Here is an 18932-nt window from a genome sequence, read left to right on the forward strand (position 1 = left end):
ATTCTCGTGGGCAATGCCAGAAAATCAGCAAGCACTCATTGTCTTCTGCCAACAAAAGTATGACTCTCTGTGCAGGAATTTTCTTGCAAATTTGAAAACAAAGTCATTTAGAAAATCCACTCTTGTTGGTAGGATATGACACTGATATATATTCAACTGTGCTGTAAAATAAAACAGATGCTAAGATACTGATTTATTAGGAGCCGTGAATATTACACAGCAACTCCATTTAAACAATTTTTTTCAGGTGGGAGGCCTGTAACCTGAGCCCCGCCAGGGCTTTGGCTTCGGCTTTGGGTGGTGGAGCTTTAGCCCTAGGAAATCTAATGCCAGCCCTGGTGACCCCATTAAAATAGGAGTTGCAGCCCACTGTTTGAGAACTGCTGCTCTGAGGAATTAATCTTGGAGTACTGCCAAAAAACCTACAATTAAGTTGAAAGAATAGTGACACTAGCAAAGTCTGATATATCACAACCCACTAGGGTTAGAAAATAATGTAATGTACTTTTGCCAATGGATAGCTTTAATTTTCAGCTTCACACTGGACATAAAATACTCCTAGCCATCCTCGACAAATCACAAGACCAGAATTTAAAATCTCATCATTGCTTTTAAATCAGCGGTGTCTTCCCTAATCCTGAGGCTGTTGGGGTCTCACACAGAGCAGTGCAAATAACAGATTTTTTTTTTTCCAGTTGTCTGGCAATTCCAAAAAATTGGGGGAAAAATATTAGTTTTGGGTCAACCCAAAATTGAAGTTTTACAGACTATTCAGTGAATTGGAAGGAAAAAAAAAAAAGTAAAAATTTAGTTTCAGGTTGGACAAAAAAACTAAAGAAAATTTAAATGAAACAAAGATATTTCAAAACAAAAAATCAAAATGTTTCATTTTGAAAATGTCAATGAAATGTTTTGACTTTTTCAGGTCTTCCTCACCCTGCCCCCAAACTGAACAATTCAGGGAAATAGTCACAAGTTTGCAAGCCATTTTGGTGTTCTAAATCTACGTTTTTTTCCAACGAAAAATGTTTTGGCCAAAAAAATTCACCCAGCACCTATCCCAAGCTAAAAGTTACAACACCACGAAGGCTTTCCTAGTTTGCACCAGTTAACTACAAAATGCCCCAGGGGGTCACATGGGCAGCTGCAGATTGCCAGGACACGAGAGCTCTAGCCACTCCCCTTTCTTCCCACCTACATTCCTCATGAAAGTGGCAATAAGATAGATACCCTAGGCAGGGAGAATCCTCCACAGGTTGGAGCTGATGGCTTTAAGGTTTCTTCTCGCTACCAAGAAACACAAAAAATCCCCAACGTACTGGAGAATTGAGACTAATCTTTCAGAAACTGCTGTAACTAGAGGTCATTTACATATTTTAAAAGCTGTGTTCTACAGCTTTCTGTAGCATTCTCAAGACCGTATTTACCAGTTTTCTATCACTAGATCTTCTTATCTTAGCACCAAATCAGGGAAAACCAAAAGAATTACAGGATTTTAAGTACCTGTATTTTGTGACCTGCCAGGAATACAAATATTTTGGAAGAGAACAGTCAGTTCTTGTTTACTTGGGACCCAGATAGTTCATTAGGGGTTAAATATATGGCCTGATCTACACAGTTATTTCTGTGCTCTCACTGAATTTTAGGATCTCATTTAAGAATACAAAATACATCCTATGGTTAGGCACAACAGACTGAGCAGAGGATAGGATTGAGATGAAACCGTATTTTTGGCTTTTGGACAGTCCTATTGATTTAACACAGTATACTGTATTCTGTTTTTTAAAGTAACTATTCTATTTTAATATATTTTCCTGGAGTTGAATCCTGAGGTCTTTACTAAGTTTTCCCCTGGTCAAATTTCCATTAAAGTCAAAAGGAGTTTACCTGAATAAAAACTGAGAAAAAAAACACCATACTAAAGACCTCAAGATATGGTTCATGGAAAAGTACCCAGCTGAGCCACACTTCTTGTATAATAATATCCAAAACACACAAAGGGATTACATTTCTCCAGATTACAGTTAAATCATTACGCAAGTAGTTAGTGGAGTCCAAAAACTCCCAGTTCATGATCCTTCCATGCTGACTACTAACGAGACCATGCTTTGTCCACAAAAAATACCCTCCAGCTTCTGAGCAGAGTAATAATCTGATTGAGAATACATGCCAAAATGCCAGTATAAACACATTACAGGAGAATAAGTCTTGATTTAATGGTTTTTTTTTTCTTGTTTACATTCCCAATTTGGGAGAAAGGCCTGGGTTGAGATTTTCAAAGCTGACTAGGTAAGTTAGTCACATAACTCCCATTAATGTCAACAGAAGTTGTGTGGCTCCCTATTCAGCTTCAAAAATTTCATCATTCATTTTTAAAAATTGTTAAGGTATCCCTTAGATAAAAGGGAAAAACTGGCCCATAAATTGCATCAAAACACTTACGAAGTAATTAAAATATCCTGTCTTACCTCATTAAATCTTGTCACGAGATCTTCAATAACATTGTGCTCGTTGTTTTGGGAGGAAAGAATAGTCGCAGATACGGAAGCTTTAATGCATGGAAGTTTGCTCTGACATTCAGCATTACCCAAATCCCTGGTTAAGAAGCTGAGGTAGTCAATGGGCAAGATCCTTCTGTAGAGATCCTGTTCCTGTTCAGTCAGAATACTAGCAACCTCCTCTGGGAACTGAATGAGGTGCTGAAGTTCTACTAGCTCTTTACTGATACCAGCTACACTGGAGGGGAGTGCATTTGAACCAGCCATAGATGTGCACGGTTGACGTTCTAAAACAAAACAAATAAAAAATATTATGTAGCTTCTTTCCTTCATCTATTGCATTTGACTGTGCAAAAACATGTTAAGACTGAATTTTTTTGTTCTCGTACATTGTTTATTTACTTAAACGACACAGGATTTCACATTTTATATTTAAATAACCTAATAAATTGTTCTAGTGGTGACTCATCTCATATCTACAAAACACTACCATCTAGAGTTAAATAGGCAGGTGTAGACCTGGGACTTTGGAGACCACTGAGACTATTGATTTAAGCAAAATTTGACTGCATTTATTGTTACTGTGTTCCACAACTCTTCCCCTCTGTCTGTTTCATTCACCAGTTAAATCTTATCATGATTATAAATAAGGTGTTCTGTAGAGCAGGGACTGCCTTTATTTTGCTCATCTGTACAGCACCTAGCACGAAGAGGCTCTGATCACTGATTGGGGCCTCTGGGCATCATTGCAATATGAATAATGTATAGCAATAAATCAATACCTATGTGATATTTTTTCTCCCTTTTTCCTATCACTACTAACACTGCTTTTCCCCGTCTGGTGACCATCACGCCGATCCCTGTTTTTCATTAGTTGTCCCCCCGTATTCATTTGGTTCCTGGGTCCAGTGGTCCCTCCCACTAGGCTGGGGGAGGGGCCTTTAGAAGTGGGCAGGCTAGCGCCCGCCCACCTCCAAGGTTTTGCAATAAGACTAACACTGCTTAGAAGTTATTCATTTGCGTTCATTGTACTTTTTCATATAAGAAAATGTCCAAAGATAAAATACAATTTTCTTTCCTCTGAAAAAAACATGCATATATTTGGAAGAGTATGTTTTGAATCTGTCACTACAAAGGAGAGTCACAATAGTTTTATAATTTACAAACAGTGTTGTTTCTTGACATATATTTTACTTTAACATCTTTTCATAGCAGCAATTCTTTCCATTTATGTAAAATCAGTATTGCTTGTGCTGTCTAATCAATCAGGTTAATGAGTGATCCCAATTCATTCTCTTATTATGAATGCTATGCACTCATCTAAGCAAAGGTCCGACTATACTGAAAGGAGGACAGGAGACACTCAATATGGATTTAATTAGGCTGCAACTTTATTATTAGATGTCTAGGACAACGGCAGATAAAAGTGTATAGTGCAGGCAACTCCACAGTCATTCAATAATGCCTGGGGGCTTCTGCCAGCCCCCTGTCATTTTCCATCCAGGTCCCCCAGCCAACCCCTGGCTTGGATCTTACCAAACCCCATCCCCGCCTCCGCCATAGGAGGGAGGCCTCCGCCATAGGAGGGAGGCTGGGTGCTGCTTTGTGTGCTGAGTGGAAAAAGGGCTTCTAACATCCTGGCATGTCCGTTTTAACCCTTCCCACTTACGTTTCCAGGGAATGAGTCAGTATCGCCATGCTGATCCCCACCTCTCTTTTTGATGCAGCTTCCAACTTCCTCTTACCCCTGTCCCCCGACCCGTGAAGCACTGCTACCTTTCTTCCAGCAAGCCTTGACAACATACCTCGTTCACTCTTTACATCAGGATCATCTCATCTATCCATTGTGCTGAACAATTATGAAAGGTTCTGAGATTCAGTTAGAGTAAGCTTTCAAATGCTTGTCCAGACTAATTGCATTTGGCCTTTTTAGGATATAAATATGCTAACATTAAATTTTTATATATATATATATAGCCTCCATCTGTTGTTCCTTTCATTCTGTTTTTTTCCTCATTATTTTCCCACAAAATCTTTCTTTTAAGGGCCCAAAAAGAAGTGATGGGTCAAATAGCCCATCCCCTCTTCATTTTGTCCACCAATTAGGCCTAATATCTGACATACTAATTTTGGCTCATTAACTTCTGGCTCCCAATCTGCTGTTTTTAACAAGCATAATTTCAACACAGTCCTTGAATCATATCAAAACTGGCTTTTTTGTTTAAACTAATTCATTTATTCTTTCTTTCATACCGGCTCTCATCAATATTTATTATTATAGGTTATTGTAACATCTGAACTTTTACATACTTTTTACAGTTGAGCTCACTATTCAAGTAAATTTGTAAGCCCAATTGTCACAAGGGACCAGCCACTAAACAGAGACAAAGATTGATATTCTCCTGTGTGACTTAGAGATGCACTGATGTAAAGTGTAGGAAGCAGAGTTTTGAGACAAAAGGTACACCTCCACTGTTAACAGAAAGTGGTGATGGTGGCTGCTCAGGACATCTGAATAAATTTATTATGTTTTTGTTAAGAACTGACAATGTGCTCTATACAAAATAAAAAAAATGCAGACAGTCTTTACTTCAAAGAGTTTACAGTGTAATAAAATAACAGAAAATCTTATTATGGGTTTATATAGAGAGGGAAATCATATATCTATTTTCTTGTTTATACTGTCTGGCTAGATAATTTCAAACATATTGGCTTTTTCTGAAGAAAAAAAAAACCAAACGTGTATAACCATAGCTGTCTTTTCCCATCTTGTGGTGAGTTGTGACTAGAAGGTGGTGTATTTTTTATTAGCAGTGGCTGATAATAATGACATATTTGTAGTAGAAATAAATGTCCATCCCCCTGTTTTCATCAACCTGTTGCATCCAGTCATAAATCTAAGCTCCAATCCTGCCAGCTCTTATGTGGGCAGACCCTTATAGACAAGCAATGAAGTCAATGCAGCTTATTACTAGCACAGAAATCTCCTGCATACAACAGCTTGCTGGACTGATTTTAAGCTCTTTAGAGCAGGGACTGTCTTTTTTTGTTAGTTGCTTGTATAATGCCTAGCACAGCATTTCTCAAACTGGGGTCTGCGGGCCCACTGATCAACTCCTCCCTCCCAGCGCCTCCTGCATGCCGGAGAACAGATGTTCAGCAGTGTGCAGGAGGCGCTGGGAGGGAGGGGGAGGAGCGGGGAAGGGGGTGCGGTTGGGGGAGGGGGCAGAATCATGTCCAGGGCCACCAGCCCTGCTGATCAACTCATCCCACTCCCTCCTAGTGCCTCCTGAATGCTGGAGAACAGCTGTTCAGTGGCACACAGGAGGCGCTGGGAAGGAGGGGGGGGAGCAGGGACAGGAAGTGCTTGAGGGAGGGAAGAGGAGGGGCAGGGGTGGGGAGAGGTGGGGTAGGGCCTTGGCAGAAGTGGCAGAGTGGAGGTGGGGCTTTGAGCTGAGCAGGGGACTTGGGGGGTGGGGTGGTCCAGGAAATTTTTTAAATCAAAATGGGGATCCTTGGGTTGCTAAAGTTTGAGAGCTGGTGGCCTAGCACAATGGGGCCTTGAGCTTTCCTTGTATACAAATAATAATGCTACCAACCTAGGGTTATGAAAGGAAGGAAAAATTCCTCCTTCTCTAGAATTTCCTGTTCTTCTCTTTGTATTGGCTCTGCTGTGTTGCCATTTAGCATAAGGAGTAGGAGTGTTGTCATTTTAAGAAGCTGAGTCAAATATTTGACTGGAATGATGATTGTGAAGATGTCTCACCATACCCCCTCCATTTATGTGCATTTTACAGCTAGCACAAACAGAATACTATGAATCATTAGGGCAAGCAGACAACATTGTGCGCTTCTTTTGGAAAGAGCTCTTTGAGGAAAAATGTACCAGAATATAGCAAAAATATTTGTTATGTTCTACTGGAGATGAATGGGACTCAGCAGGGATAATTACCAGAAAAAATGAGTTTTTATTTTTGACTAACAAAAACCAGGAACACACCAATTTGCCACTCACTACACTGGCAATGAACATACAAGTTCAGTTCAGGGTTGCTGCACTGATTTTCAAATCGCTACATAATACTGGCCCTAGCTACCTGAGAAATAGTCTCTCCTTCTGCTACAATGACTTCCACAAGACTGCTTCACTACACTATAAAATAAATCTCTCATCCTCACTTTAGACCATTGCTTGCCTCAATTATTCTAAAATTCTCCTCTCTAATCTCTGACTTCTCATCTCTGACCCTTCCAGTCTATCTAAAACTTCATTGGTAAAACAATATTCCTACAGTAACTGCTACTTTGACCACATCATGCTTTTCTTGACTCTATCTTTTGTTTTCTACTACATGAAATTCAAGCTCCTCATACTAACCTTCGAGGCCCCTCATAATTTCATCTCCACGTACATCTCTGCTCATATGTCTTCCTTTTTTTCCTCTAACCCAAACGCTAGCCTTAGTCCTTTCTTCTTATTGTTTCCTTGTTCCTCTATGGGATATGTGCCTTCTTTCACGCCTTGTGGCTGAAACAATCCCCCATTTCTTATGCACCAACAGCTGCTCTCTCCTCCTTCAAATCATTATTTAAAATCTATTTCTTCTATTAAAGTTTCTTCCTAAAACTAGTCTCAATAATGCCTCCACATCCTTTCCTACCTGAAATGTCCTATGTTTTATCTTGTCTGTGTCAAACTAAGCTTCTCAGGGCAAAGACCATATCTTCCTCTATATTTCACATAAAGTACAAAGCTTAATAATAACTTGCTACATGGAGCTACTTTCAGGACAGATATTGATTTAAAAAAAGTGGGCTTTGTTGCTGGAATCAAGACAGGCTATAATTATTTCTATTATTGGGGACCATGCAGTAAGAGAACATCTGTTCCTTGAACGCTAAGTATGGAGTTACTGCTCCAAGAGAGTGCTAAGTACTACAAGAGAGTGAAAAGGATTCTGAGCTCTCTTTTGCTAGTTGCACAGTGCTGAAACTGAGAGCGTCATTCTGTTTTTGATCAATGGTCAAAGAGGTGAATCTTTTTAACTATTAGTCACTGCTTCATAACTTCTTCCTAGCTTTAGAGGACTCATTGGTCATCCTAATCTTAAGCTGATAGACATGAGAAGGAGAGGTTACATACTTTACAGTGAACTTGAGTTCTTTGAGATGTTTTGTCCCAATGGGTGTTCCAACATAGGATGCTCGCATGCCTGTGAACTCTCAGTTGGAGAATGAAAAGCAGTGTCCACAGGCCTGCGCCTGCACCAAAAGCAATTCTTGCCTCCATACAAGGACACATAGGGAAGTGCAACCTGACACCACTCAGTTCCTTCTCAAAAATGAAGCAGAGCCTTCACAGCCAAGAGGAAGGACGGTGGGTATAGAACCCATAGGGATAAAACATCTCAAAGAACTCAAGTCACTGTAAGGCAAGTAATATCTCTTCAAGTATGTGGCCCTATGGGTGCTCCACCATAAGAAAGTCCCAAGCAGTAACTCAGCAAAAAGGTGGGTGCAGAGGTGGCAAGTTCAGTTTGGAGGATTGAGACACCAAGTGTAGTATCTCTGGAAGCAGTTAAGATGGCATAATGCCTGGTAAAAGTATGGATGGAAGATCAATTTGCAGTCCTACAAATGTCTGTTATGGGAATGTCCTTCAGTGGAGCCATAAATGTGGACTGAGCTCTAGTGGACTGTGCAGCAACTCTGAGGCGGCTGCATCCCGCTGGATTCACAGCAAGTTCAGATGAAACCCTAAACCCACTTTGACAGTCTTGAGTGGAAATAAGTTGACTCTTCATTCTCCCAGCTAGTGATACAAAGAGCCTAGGAGAGGCCCAGAAGATCTTAGTCCTGTCATGGTAGAAGGCATGGGCCCTTCTGACATCTGGCATATGTAGGCTGGTCTCCTCTCTAGACGCATGAGGCTTCGGGTAGAATACTGGCAGCCAAATCACGTGATTAATGAGATATTCTGAAGAGACCTTTGGGAGGAAGCGAGGATGGGGACAAGATGTAACTCTGTTTTTATAAAAGGTGGTATTTGGCAGGTGAGCACTCCCATTCGTCTAGCTGAAGCGAGGAACCAAGTCTTGAGGGAGAGGTGGAGGAGAGAACAGGAAGCTATCAGTTCAAAGGGAGGTTTCTTAAGGGCAGAAAATACAGTGGAAGCATATGAAGTATCCCACATCAATCACCTCCAAAATCCATCTGTCCAAAATAGTCTATTCACAGTCAGGGAGGAAATGAGATTGCTGATCTCCAAAGTGGGGGATGGATGGAATCGTTCAGCACAGAATCCAGGAAAGTAGACTGCTTGAGGTCTTCGACCAAGATGTCAGAACGGTTTCTTACGGTATGTCTGCTCAGCAAAGAAAAACCCACTGCTGGCCCATGCCAGCCGACTCAGGCTGTGGAGCTGTTTCATTGCTGTGTCCCAGAGCCCAGGCTCCAGCCTGAGCCTGGATGTCTACAAAGCAATGAAAAGCCCCACTGCCTGAGCCCTGCAAGCCAGAGAGCAACACCCATGGGTTTTTCTTTTCTGTGTACACATACCCTTGGAGGGAGGTGTTGCTGTAGAAGGGGGAGAGCCCCTTTTCTGAGGTCTAGATCTCCTCTGAACTTCTGAAGGTCTGGGAAACCCTTGTTGTACTGAAACGGCATAGTTCGCTGTGATGTTTGACACCTATTAAAATATCTTTTTGTTGCAGGAACATAAATTCCCAGTGATCATAAGATAGCTCTCAAGTTCTTCAGAGGATGGAGGAAGGAGTATGAATCAGAGCTAAAGAGCCTGAGTCCTTCAAAAGGAAGGTCTTCAGCTGTGTTCAGGAGGCTGGAAGACTGGAGCCAGGATGCTTTTGCAAAACTACACCCATGAGTAGGTATCTAGTAGCCTTATCCCCAGTATCTAGGAGAGCTTGGAGGGAGGTTTTAACCCTCCAAAATGAGGGGCCAAAGTTGTTCCCTCTGGTCCTGTGGCAGATGTTCAATAAAAAAGTGAACCTGAAATATGTATTAAAGTCATATTTTTGCCAACAGGGCTTGGTAGATTGCCAAGCAAAATTGGAGAGCTGTCAAGGAATAGCTTTTCCCATCCAAGAGGTCTAAAAGTTTAGACTACTTATCATAAGGAGAAGGTCTGGAACGGGCCTGTCTATTCCTTTCATTAGCTGCGTCCACCACCAAGGAATTGGGAGTGGTGTGGGGAAAGAAATATTCCATTCCTTTGGTTGGTATATAGTATTTTTTATTTGCCCACTTACAAGTGGGCTGGATAGTGGCAGGTGTCTGCCAGGCTGGACAAGCAGGCAATAACAGAGCATCATATATATTAAGCGGGCGATTTTTCCCTGGGGGAGGGGGGTGGGATATTTAAAATGCCTACCAAGGAGTGTTGAGACTCCTGGACCTCCTCTAATAGGATCTGGAGGGATTCCACCGGGCATTTCACGGAGTCTTAAAAGCACTGAAAGTAACAAAACATAACAAGGTGATGGAGGCATTACCACCTCATCTGGGGATAAGAAGAACTTAGCTGATGGGGTGAGTTTCCCTCCATCTGTTGGTCCTGCTGTACCTGGGTGTCTCCTGATGCAGAGGAAGCATAAGGTACCAGAGGGAGATCATACAGTACTGGATGGAGATCCTATGGTACCAAAGATTTGTCAGTCAGTGCCTGTGAAAGATACAATATGAGCAGGTACTGAGGTATCTTTCTCAATGGAACCCTATAAAATTGTTCACCAAGATGACCCCAGGGATTCCAGTACACCCACTGAGGAGGCAGTTAGGGAAAGGGAACCCATGGATAGTCATAGCCCCTATCTCTAGGACATCTGGCGAGGTCCAAAAGAGCTCCTTCAGAGTACTGGCTCAGCAGGGTAGAGTGGTAAGGCACAGAAAAAGAGCAATATACCAAGACCTGAAGAAGAATCGTTCCTTGGGATGAAGGGGAGAGCTTCAAAGATAGGTACCCATACTGAAGGCCTGACCAAAGTTCAATCCATCTAGGCAGTACAAGAGAAGGGGCCCTGGTAGAGGGGCGAAGCAGGGGAGAGTCCAGGACCTCCAAGGAAAGAAATATTGGAGGGTGCTGGAGGGCTATGGTATCCAAAAGATTGAGTTTGTACCAAGGCTTGGTAGTGCTGAGATGGTTAGCACAGTATCAGCTTATCTAACCTTAAAGGCCTGGTGAAATGGAGATAACTGTACTGGGGCATGTGAAGGAGGCCTATGCATCTCTTGGTGCCTGTCAGTAGGCACCAAGGCAGGCTGATTCCTGCTAGACAACTTGTCCATACACTGCTTCTTGTGTGGTACCAGTGGCTGGTTCTGGAGTCAGATGGAGCTTCAGGTGTACCTTTTGAAGGACATGAGGCCTCCTTAGAGTGGTATTTATGGGGTGACCTACCCCTCCCCTGAGGCTAACTGGAAGGAGAAAAAGGTATCTTCTTTTTAGAAGTCCTAGCTTCCAAAGGGGCTGTTGCCACTAGGGAAGCTTGGGATGTAAGGCCGATGTATGGGGAGTGGAGGAGCAGCCGTTGCTGGGGCTACTGAATGCTCAGTTAGAAAGAGCTTCAGTCTAGCCTCTCTGCCTTTCTGAGACCTGCCTTTAAATCCCATACAGACCTTACACTTAGAGGTGGGTGCTCCGAGGCAGCAGAGACAGCTAGAATGCCTGTCATTATGGAGAAAGGGCCTGTGTCAGGTCTGGCAGGGCTTCAACCCCAGGGCCTTTGGCATAATACATAGTGCTAAAGGACCAAAACCAGAGGTCCTAAGAAGGAGAGGAGGGTAATCCCCCTTTCAAACAAAACTAGAACTAAAGAAGAAATAAAATAACAACGTATAAGAAAAAGACTTAGAAAAAATTGCTACGTAAGAAACGGTGGGAAGCTGAGAACAGCAAACATGCAGTTGCTTCATCTCAAGTTGCAGGTGATTGAGAAGGAACTGAGTAGTGGCGGGCCCATGCCTCCATATATGCCCTCATTTGGAGCCACAAGGCTCTGCTATGCGCTGGTGTGGGCCCACAGACACTACTTTCATTCTCTGACCGAGAGCACACTGGCAGATTCACATCCTGGTGGAGCACGCATAGAGAGACATACCTGAAGAAGGACAAACCTTTCTACTATTTTTCTTTCCTACCAAAGGAATTATCTAGTTAAGAATGGGAAAAATATAGTTAAGTCTGCCCTTGGAGACTCAAACATGGAAACGTGTCCTTAACTGAAAAAGGAAATTCACCCTAGAAACAGTGCATCTCTGACTTTTCTGAACCATGCTGCAAGCAAGCCTGCATTGATCTATAAAAGAGCTAGTGTATTTCTAACAGACTATTTTCACAGAAACTCAACAAGCAGGCAATCTTAATTACCTTATTTTAAATTTCAACACATTTTGTACATGTGCAATATATGTGCGAAGTTCCATAGAAGGAATACACCATGAAAGATAGAGGGAGGGAGAGATCACCATATAAAGAGCACAATGAAGTGCTGAAACCCTCTGTTTTAGTTGACCTTGTTTCTCTTGTTGCACTCTGTCATTTTTGTGGTTGAAGTACTTGCATGCAATTTATTTGGGATTTTCTAAATATGCAAACTAGGGAATTTACTTAAAAGGACACTACCAAGGTATTTTTCAAAAATTTAAAAAAATGTGGAAAAGTCAAATGAATGCCTGTGTTAACTATATGTTACCATTTTCATCACTATTCTATGCCTGAATATTGTACTAATGACAGTATCTAGTATATAGAACCTCTTTGATTACTTTCTACCAAAGATAAATTATCCCATTGTTTATTATATTATATTTTTATAAACTTGAAATTAACATCTGTTTAGTTATGGAAATGCTTTTATCATTCACAGACAAACTTGTTAGTCTTTGGTTGGTTATATAACTTCAGGACTGCTGGCATCAACTTTTTTTTCAAGATTGACTTTGAAAAATATTTTTTTAAAATATACAGAATTTGTAGAAAGCTATAAAGAAAATAAATAGCGCAAACTTTGGGCACACAGATGTCAACAGCATTAATCCTGGTTACCATTTTAGTATCCAACTTTACTGTTCTTACTCAGACAAAAATCACACTGCTTCCAACGTGAAATTTAACCAAATAAGGACTGCAGTATGGAGCTCTTATTGTCCAAACTCAAATTCAACAACTCTTAAATTTGATACCTCATAAAAAGATGAAATGCAGAATCATAATGAAGCAGGATGCTCAGGGTAAAGCAACTGTACTAATAAAAGAAGTACAACTTAGAAACAGTGAACCTCATGCAGAGATGAAAACTGCCTTTCAACAGGGTTTGATAAGTTTATAAATGAGACCATGCAGTTAATGTCTTGCCTTTATTGTCTAGTCGTTTTTCATACCAACATCTATTTTAAGCAAAATAGTACCTTAGATAAAAACAGTAATGCAAAGGAAGAAAAACAATAAGAAATGTACAATCATTTAAAAAAAGTGTGCACTTTTGTGCTGCTTGTGAAAGATTTTTGAATTGTGACAAATTGTGTGTTCTAAAACAAAACATGTGGATTGCAAATAGATTTGGTAATGAAAGTAGTTATTTGATTTAGTAAAGCATCTTGTAATTGAAATCCTCAATCAGAGTTGCCTTTTTTAATAACAGACTTTGCTTCCACTAAATTGGGCTATTCTGAATGACATGATATAAAACCCATACAGCTCTGTTTCTCAACTGTTATCAAAAGGTAATACATACAGCAGATAAAATGACTAACACCTATCCTCAGCATCTCACACTAATGCCCCATCTACTCCAGCATCACCCAATAGTCATGGTAAAAAGAATGCAATTAACAAAAACAATTTTAACAAGCTACACCCAAAGATTTCACACAGATTTTTGTGCTTTAAATTTCAGCCCAGAGACCCATGAAAACAAACATTGTATTACAATGAAATGGTATCAGCAAGCTGTGGTGAAATCTTGGCTCCAGTGCAGTCAGTGGGAGTTTTGCCATTGACTTCAACAGGGCTAGATTACACTCTGGGTCTTTTTTTAATTGCAAGGTTGTTTTTGCTTCTGGGAGAAATATTTTTTCCATACTTAGTTTTGTTAAGAGCCAGGGAAATGCAGCTTCCTAACAATGTACATTAACAGGAATATTATAAGAATGTTGTCCAGACTATTCATGGCACATACTAAAAACACAAAAAGCATTCAGAAAAATAAGTTTTATATGTAACTTGTAATTGCTAAACAAACATGGGCTTCAAATAAAGAATGGCATAACCAGGAAAGTGTTTTTTTCTGTCTCTAGGGTGTTAAATCACCCAGTACCATAGTAATCAAATCAATAAGCTTATGTTACTTTCCTGTTCATTTTACATATACTGTAATGTAAAACATTTTGGTCTCTCTTTTTAAAATGAACTTGATTCTACTGTTAATCAATTTTGCATACAAAAACCTTGTTGTAGACAAAAATATCAAAGAGCCTGATCCTGCCCTCACTGAAGTCAATAGGAAGTTTGCCACAGACTTCACCACCAGCAGGTTCAAACTAAACTCCCTTGCATACACAACTGAAATGGATAGATCCCACCTTCTTTCCAAAATTACATTTTACTAAAATAATCAAAGATTCAGAAGCCCAGAATATTCTCTCTCCTTGGGAAACACCAGTTTCTTTTTCTAAAACTAGTGATTTGGGGTACCACTATAAAGTGAGCGCCAAAAAGCATATGAAAGTATGACCAGCGAAATCTTATAACTACATGAGATTTGGATTAATTAAATAGTAGAACATGATCTAGGAATTACTAAATAGAAGGCGGACACAGGTTGTCACGGGCCTGGACTAAGGGAGAGATTCCTGGATCAGGATTTGGAAGGAACATAAAAGGAAAAAGGATTAATTTAATCAGTGGATCCTGAACTTTAAATCAAGTGCAGATAATCAGTAGAGCTGAGGTTCTAGTAATCCTCTCCACAGTTTCACAGGAAACACTGTACATCTATACGTAACACACTCAAGAATGGCAGTAACTTTTTCATAAATAGCAATATAATGCAACTTCATTCAGTTTATGTACCATTACAATTATTGTTCCACAGCGGCAGTCTCCTTAATATTGTCGCTGGCTGTTTTTTGTGCTTTAGTATATTACATTTAGATACACAAAAATCTCATGTCACTTAGATCAACCACTGTTCTCAACACTTCAGATTGTGCTGCAATTTTGATCTGATACATTTTTTTATCATATACATATTTGCTATACTTCATAGTTAGATCAAATTTGCAAACAATACCAATGTTGAATTTACACTGTCCTTCAGATCAATAGTTTGTTTAAATACAATTACAAAGCAAAACAAGCCAAGAATGAACAAGTAAAGCAATCGGTATTTATGATGTTAATCTACTGAACCTCATATCACAAGCAAAACCACTGCAGATGTAGACTGATGTACATTTATGATGCTTTGCCCTCAAATATAACCTGATTTGGGGAGCTTGCAAAGGGAAGCCACCAAATTGATATTTTATTGAATTAGGTTCTTGTTGGGGGCCAAACAATATTGGCTCATGCTTTTACTGGCTCATACTTTGACCAGCATATTGGATGTTAGCGGAAAGCAAAATATGGAGTGCTAGTACTGTAACCATGACAGCAAGTCACAAAAAATATATATTTTAAAAATCTGTTTATTTTAAGGATATTCATTTTAAATATCAGATTCTCTGAACGCTGCTGTCTTCCTTATATCAGTTACTACAATTATATTTTTGACCAATGTCCATAAAAAGGGCTTAATATATAAGAGTAAAGTAACTTTATTACTTTTTTCAGAGTAGCAGCCGTGTTAGTCTATATTCGCAAAAAGAAAAGGAATACTTGTGGCACCTTAGAGACTAACCAATTTATTTGAGCATAAGCTTTCATGAGCTACAGCTCACTTCATCGGATGCATTCAGTGGAAAATACAGTGAGGAGATTTATATACACACAGAACATGAAAAAATGGGTGTTTATCATGCACACTGTAAGGAGAGTGATCACTTAAGAAGAGCTATTACCAGCAGGAGCGGGGGGGGAGGGGGAAGAAAGTCCTGTTGAAGTTTGTTAGTACCTTGCCTGGCTACTACAAAAAGATGGTTAAAAAAAAAAATTAGTTTGATAGCATTCTGTCTGTCACGAAATCACTTATGGTGATTATGGAAACAGTTGTGGTTGTGAAATTGTTTCTGTCACATAATTAATTCTGCTAGGTGTAAATTAATTAAGGTGCTGGGATAGGATTGGTTAGAGAATTTTGTTACACTATGTTAGGATTAATTAGTAAAATTTTATATAATGATTGGTTAAGGTACAGCTAAAAAGAACTCAAATTTTACTATATAAACTGGGATCCAAAAGAAAGTTCTTTGGGAACCAACTCCAGGACACAGCCCCCAAGATCAGAGCTGAAGTGAAGAAATAGATTGACAGAGCCAGAAGAGTACCCAGAAGTCACCTACTATAGGACAGGCCCAACAAAGAAAATAACAGAACGCCACTAGCCATCACCTTCAGCTCCCAACTAAAACCTCTCCAACACATCATCAAGGATCTACGACCTATCCTGAAGGACGACCCATTGCTCTCACAAATCTTGGGAGACAGGCCAGTCCTTCCCTACAGACAGCCCCCCAACCTGAAGCAAATACTCACCAGCAACCACACAACAGAACCACTAACCCAGGAACGTATCCAAGCAACAAAGCCCGTTGCCAACTGTGTCCACATATCTATTCAGGGGACACCATCATAGGGCCTAATCATATCAGCCACACTATCAGAGGCTCATTCACCTGCACATCTACCAATGTGATATATGCCATGTGCCAGCAATGCCTCTCTGCCATGTACATTGGTCAAACTGGACAGTCTCTCCGTTAAAGAATAAATGGACACAAATCAGATGTCAAGAATTATAACATTCATAAATCAGTTGGAGAACACTTCAATCTCTCTGGTCACTCGATTTCTGACCTAAAAGTGGCGATTCTTCAACAAAAAGACTTCAAAAACAGACTCCAAGGAGAGACTGCTGAATTGGAATTAATTTGCAAATTGGATACGATTAACTTAGGCTTGAATAGAGACTGGGAGTGGTTGAGTCATTACACAAAGTAAAACTATTTCCCCTTGTTTATTCCCCCCCCCCCTCAGATGTTCTTGTTAACTGCTGGAAATGGCCCACCTTGATTATCACTACAAAAGGTTTTCTCCCCCCCCACTCTCCTGCTACTAATAGCTCATCTTAAGTGATCACTCTCCTTACAGTGTGCATGATAAACACCCATTTTTTCATGTTCTGTGTGTATATAAATCTCCTCACTGTATTTTCCACTGAATGCATCTGATGAAGTGAGCTGTAGCTCATGAAAGCTTATGATCAAATAAATTGGTTAGTCTCCAAGGTGCCACAAGTACTCCTTTTATTACTTTTAAGACAACCTGCCTATACCACGTCTTACTTAAAATTGACTGCAAAAATGACCCAGATATCAGGATTTGGATAGGTCAAAGTGCATCAGATTTACAAAGAAAAGACATATGGGCATGGGAAAGCATTCTGTTTTGACCATAAAAGGTGTGCATGAATGCTCTCATGAGAGATGATAACCTATGCACAGGCTGAAAAATATCCATTCCCTTACATTTACAAGCAGTGTTAGAAGTAAACCAAGATGAAGACTCAATTCCTGTATTAATACCAAAAGAAAGTATTATTCTGCCCCCTAATAACCATAGTTATGAGGCTGTCCGTACATTTTTCAGTGGTGCTATAGAATGGCTATAATGCAAATGAACAATGGTCCATGCACTTTGGTAAGCTTTCTCCAAAAAATGATCAGAAGAGGGCATAACATGTCTGTATTGGACCTAACTGTGCAATACTATAACACAGGAGACATTTTTTAATGTCCCTTGCCAATTTGATTCAGATATCAAAATTCCAGATTGAAATTTGGCATGTTCAGTCTCATCCTAGCGGTTAACATGCTTTTCAACAATTTTTTTAAAAAGTTTGATAGTTACAAAAAAGCTTTATTTTATACAATATACTTTATACCCCAATTGTAGGCTGGGTGGTAAAATTCATGATTTAAACGATAATAAATCAGTTTAAAAAATTTAAATTATCTTTTTTTAATATGTATCAGTTTAATTTAAATCAGACTTGTATTTACATGTTGCTAGTTCTGTACTCCTTCCATTTTATAGTCTTAAATTGTTACATAGCTGTTTTGTACTTAGTGCTTTTCCTAATTGTTAGTATAATTTCAGATTTTACGTAGAGATCTTTTTCTACCAGGAAGCTTCATATTTAAAATGCTCATCTATGATAAAAACACAGGTCCAGGATCTCATTAACATCCTTACTGTGAGACCACAAACTCAGACACAAATAGCCTTTGCAACACCACCTTGCATAAGTGAAGAAAGCTGAAATGCTTCAACCAAGCCAAACACTCCATCAGACTGTGAAATCTGAATTCAATGGGATTTGTGCTCCTTAGTCACTTAGAGTAGGTCTACACTCCAGGCTTACCTAGAGCTCCTATCCAGGTTTTAGCCCAATCCACCTGACCATCCTCAAACAAAACCTTTATGCATAGGATTATATATGTTTTGAACCCAGGCTTGTTTGCACGGCTGGGCATATGGGTTCGACAGAACCTGAGTTTAAAGCAGGCTCTGACCCACCTACTTTGCAGTGATGATGCAACTAAAACCCAAGTGGTGGAGCTCAAGTTTTGATAATCCTCCAGTGCCCTCCCACAACTTCTGAGGCCTATATGTTCCCATCCTTTTACCAACTCACTTCCCACTTGCCTCCTATACACCAGACACTACCCGTCAGTTTATATACACTTGGTTGGCATTTAATACTTCATTCCATGAAGCCTGCTCTAATTCTGCAGTACTCAGCTGACCTCAGCCAAACAGCTGTAGAAGATGATGTCCCAGTGTGCTACTAGCTGGCCAGAGGAGCACACCATGGTGCTGGTTAACCTCAAGTGCAAGTACAGTAAGGAGCATGATTTTGGGAGAAGCATCCAAAATCTGCACTGGTATGAAAACATGTCAAAGAGGCTGACAGAGGTGGGGATCAAGCAGATGGCCATCCAATGTGGGGAGCACATTAAAAAATTAAAGTGTGCCTACTGCAAGATAAAGAAGTCCAGCAATACCCCACCTACCTGCTCCTACTACAAGGAATTCACCCACCATCCAAGGTACTCACCACAACCCAAGCACAGAACCCACAGACCTGCATGACAGAGATGGTATGTTTTTTAGACAGGAGGAAGGGGGGTTGTCATTTTTGCCCACTCTTGTGATGTTCTGCAAGTGACAGAATTTTGGCTGAGGCTGAAACTCTA

The 18932-nt window shown here is 40.2% G+C and overlaps 1 protein-coding gene across 1 annotated transcript in view; it reads right to left on the reverse strand.

Moving 5' to 3' along the window:
- PLCE1 (phospholipase C epsilon 1) overlaps positions 1 to 18932 on the reverse strand; it is a 284605-nt gene that overhangs the window by 117753 nt on the left and 147920 nt on the right. The window contains exon 3 of the mRNA XM_077822515.1: positions 2469 to 2785. Within this exon, the coding sequence (XP_077678641.1) occupies positions 2469 to 2785 (317 nt within the window). The remainder of the gene's footprint in view (positions 1 to 2468; positions 2786 to 18932) is intronic.

Source organism: Eretmochelys imbricata, chromosome 7, assembly GCF_965152235.1.
Source record: "Eretmochelys imbricata isolate rEreImb1 chromosome 7, rEreImb1.hap1, whole genome shotgun sequence".
NCBI lineage: Eukaryota > Metazoa > Chordata > Testudines > Cheloniidae > Eretmochelys > Eretmochelys imbricata.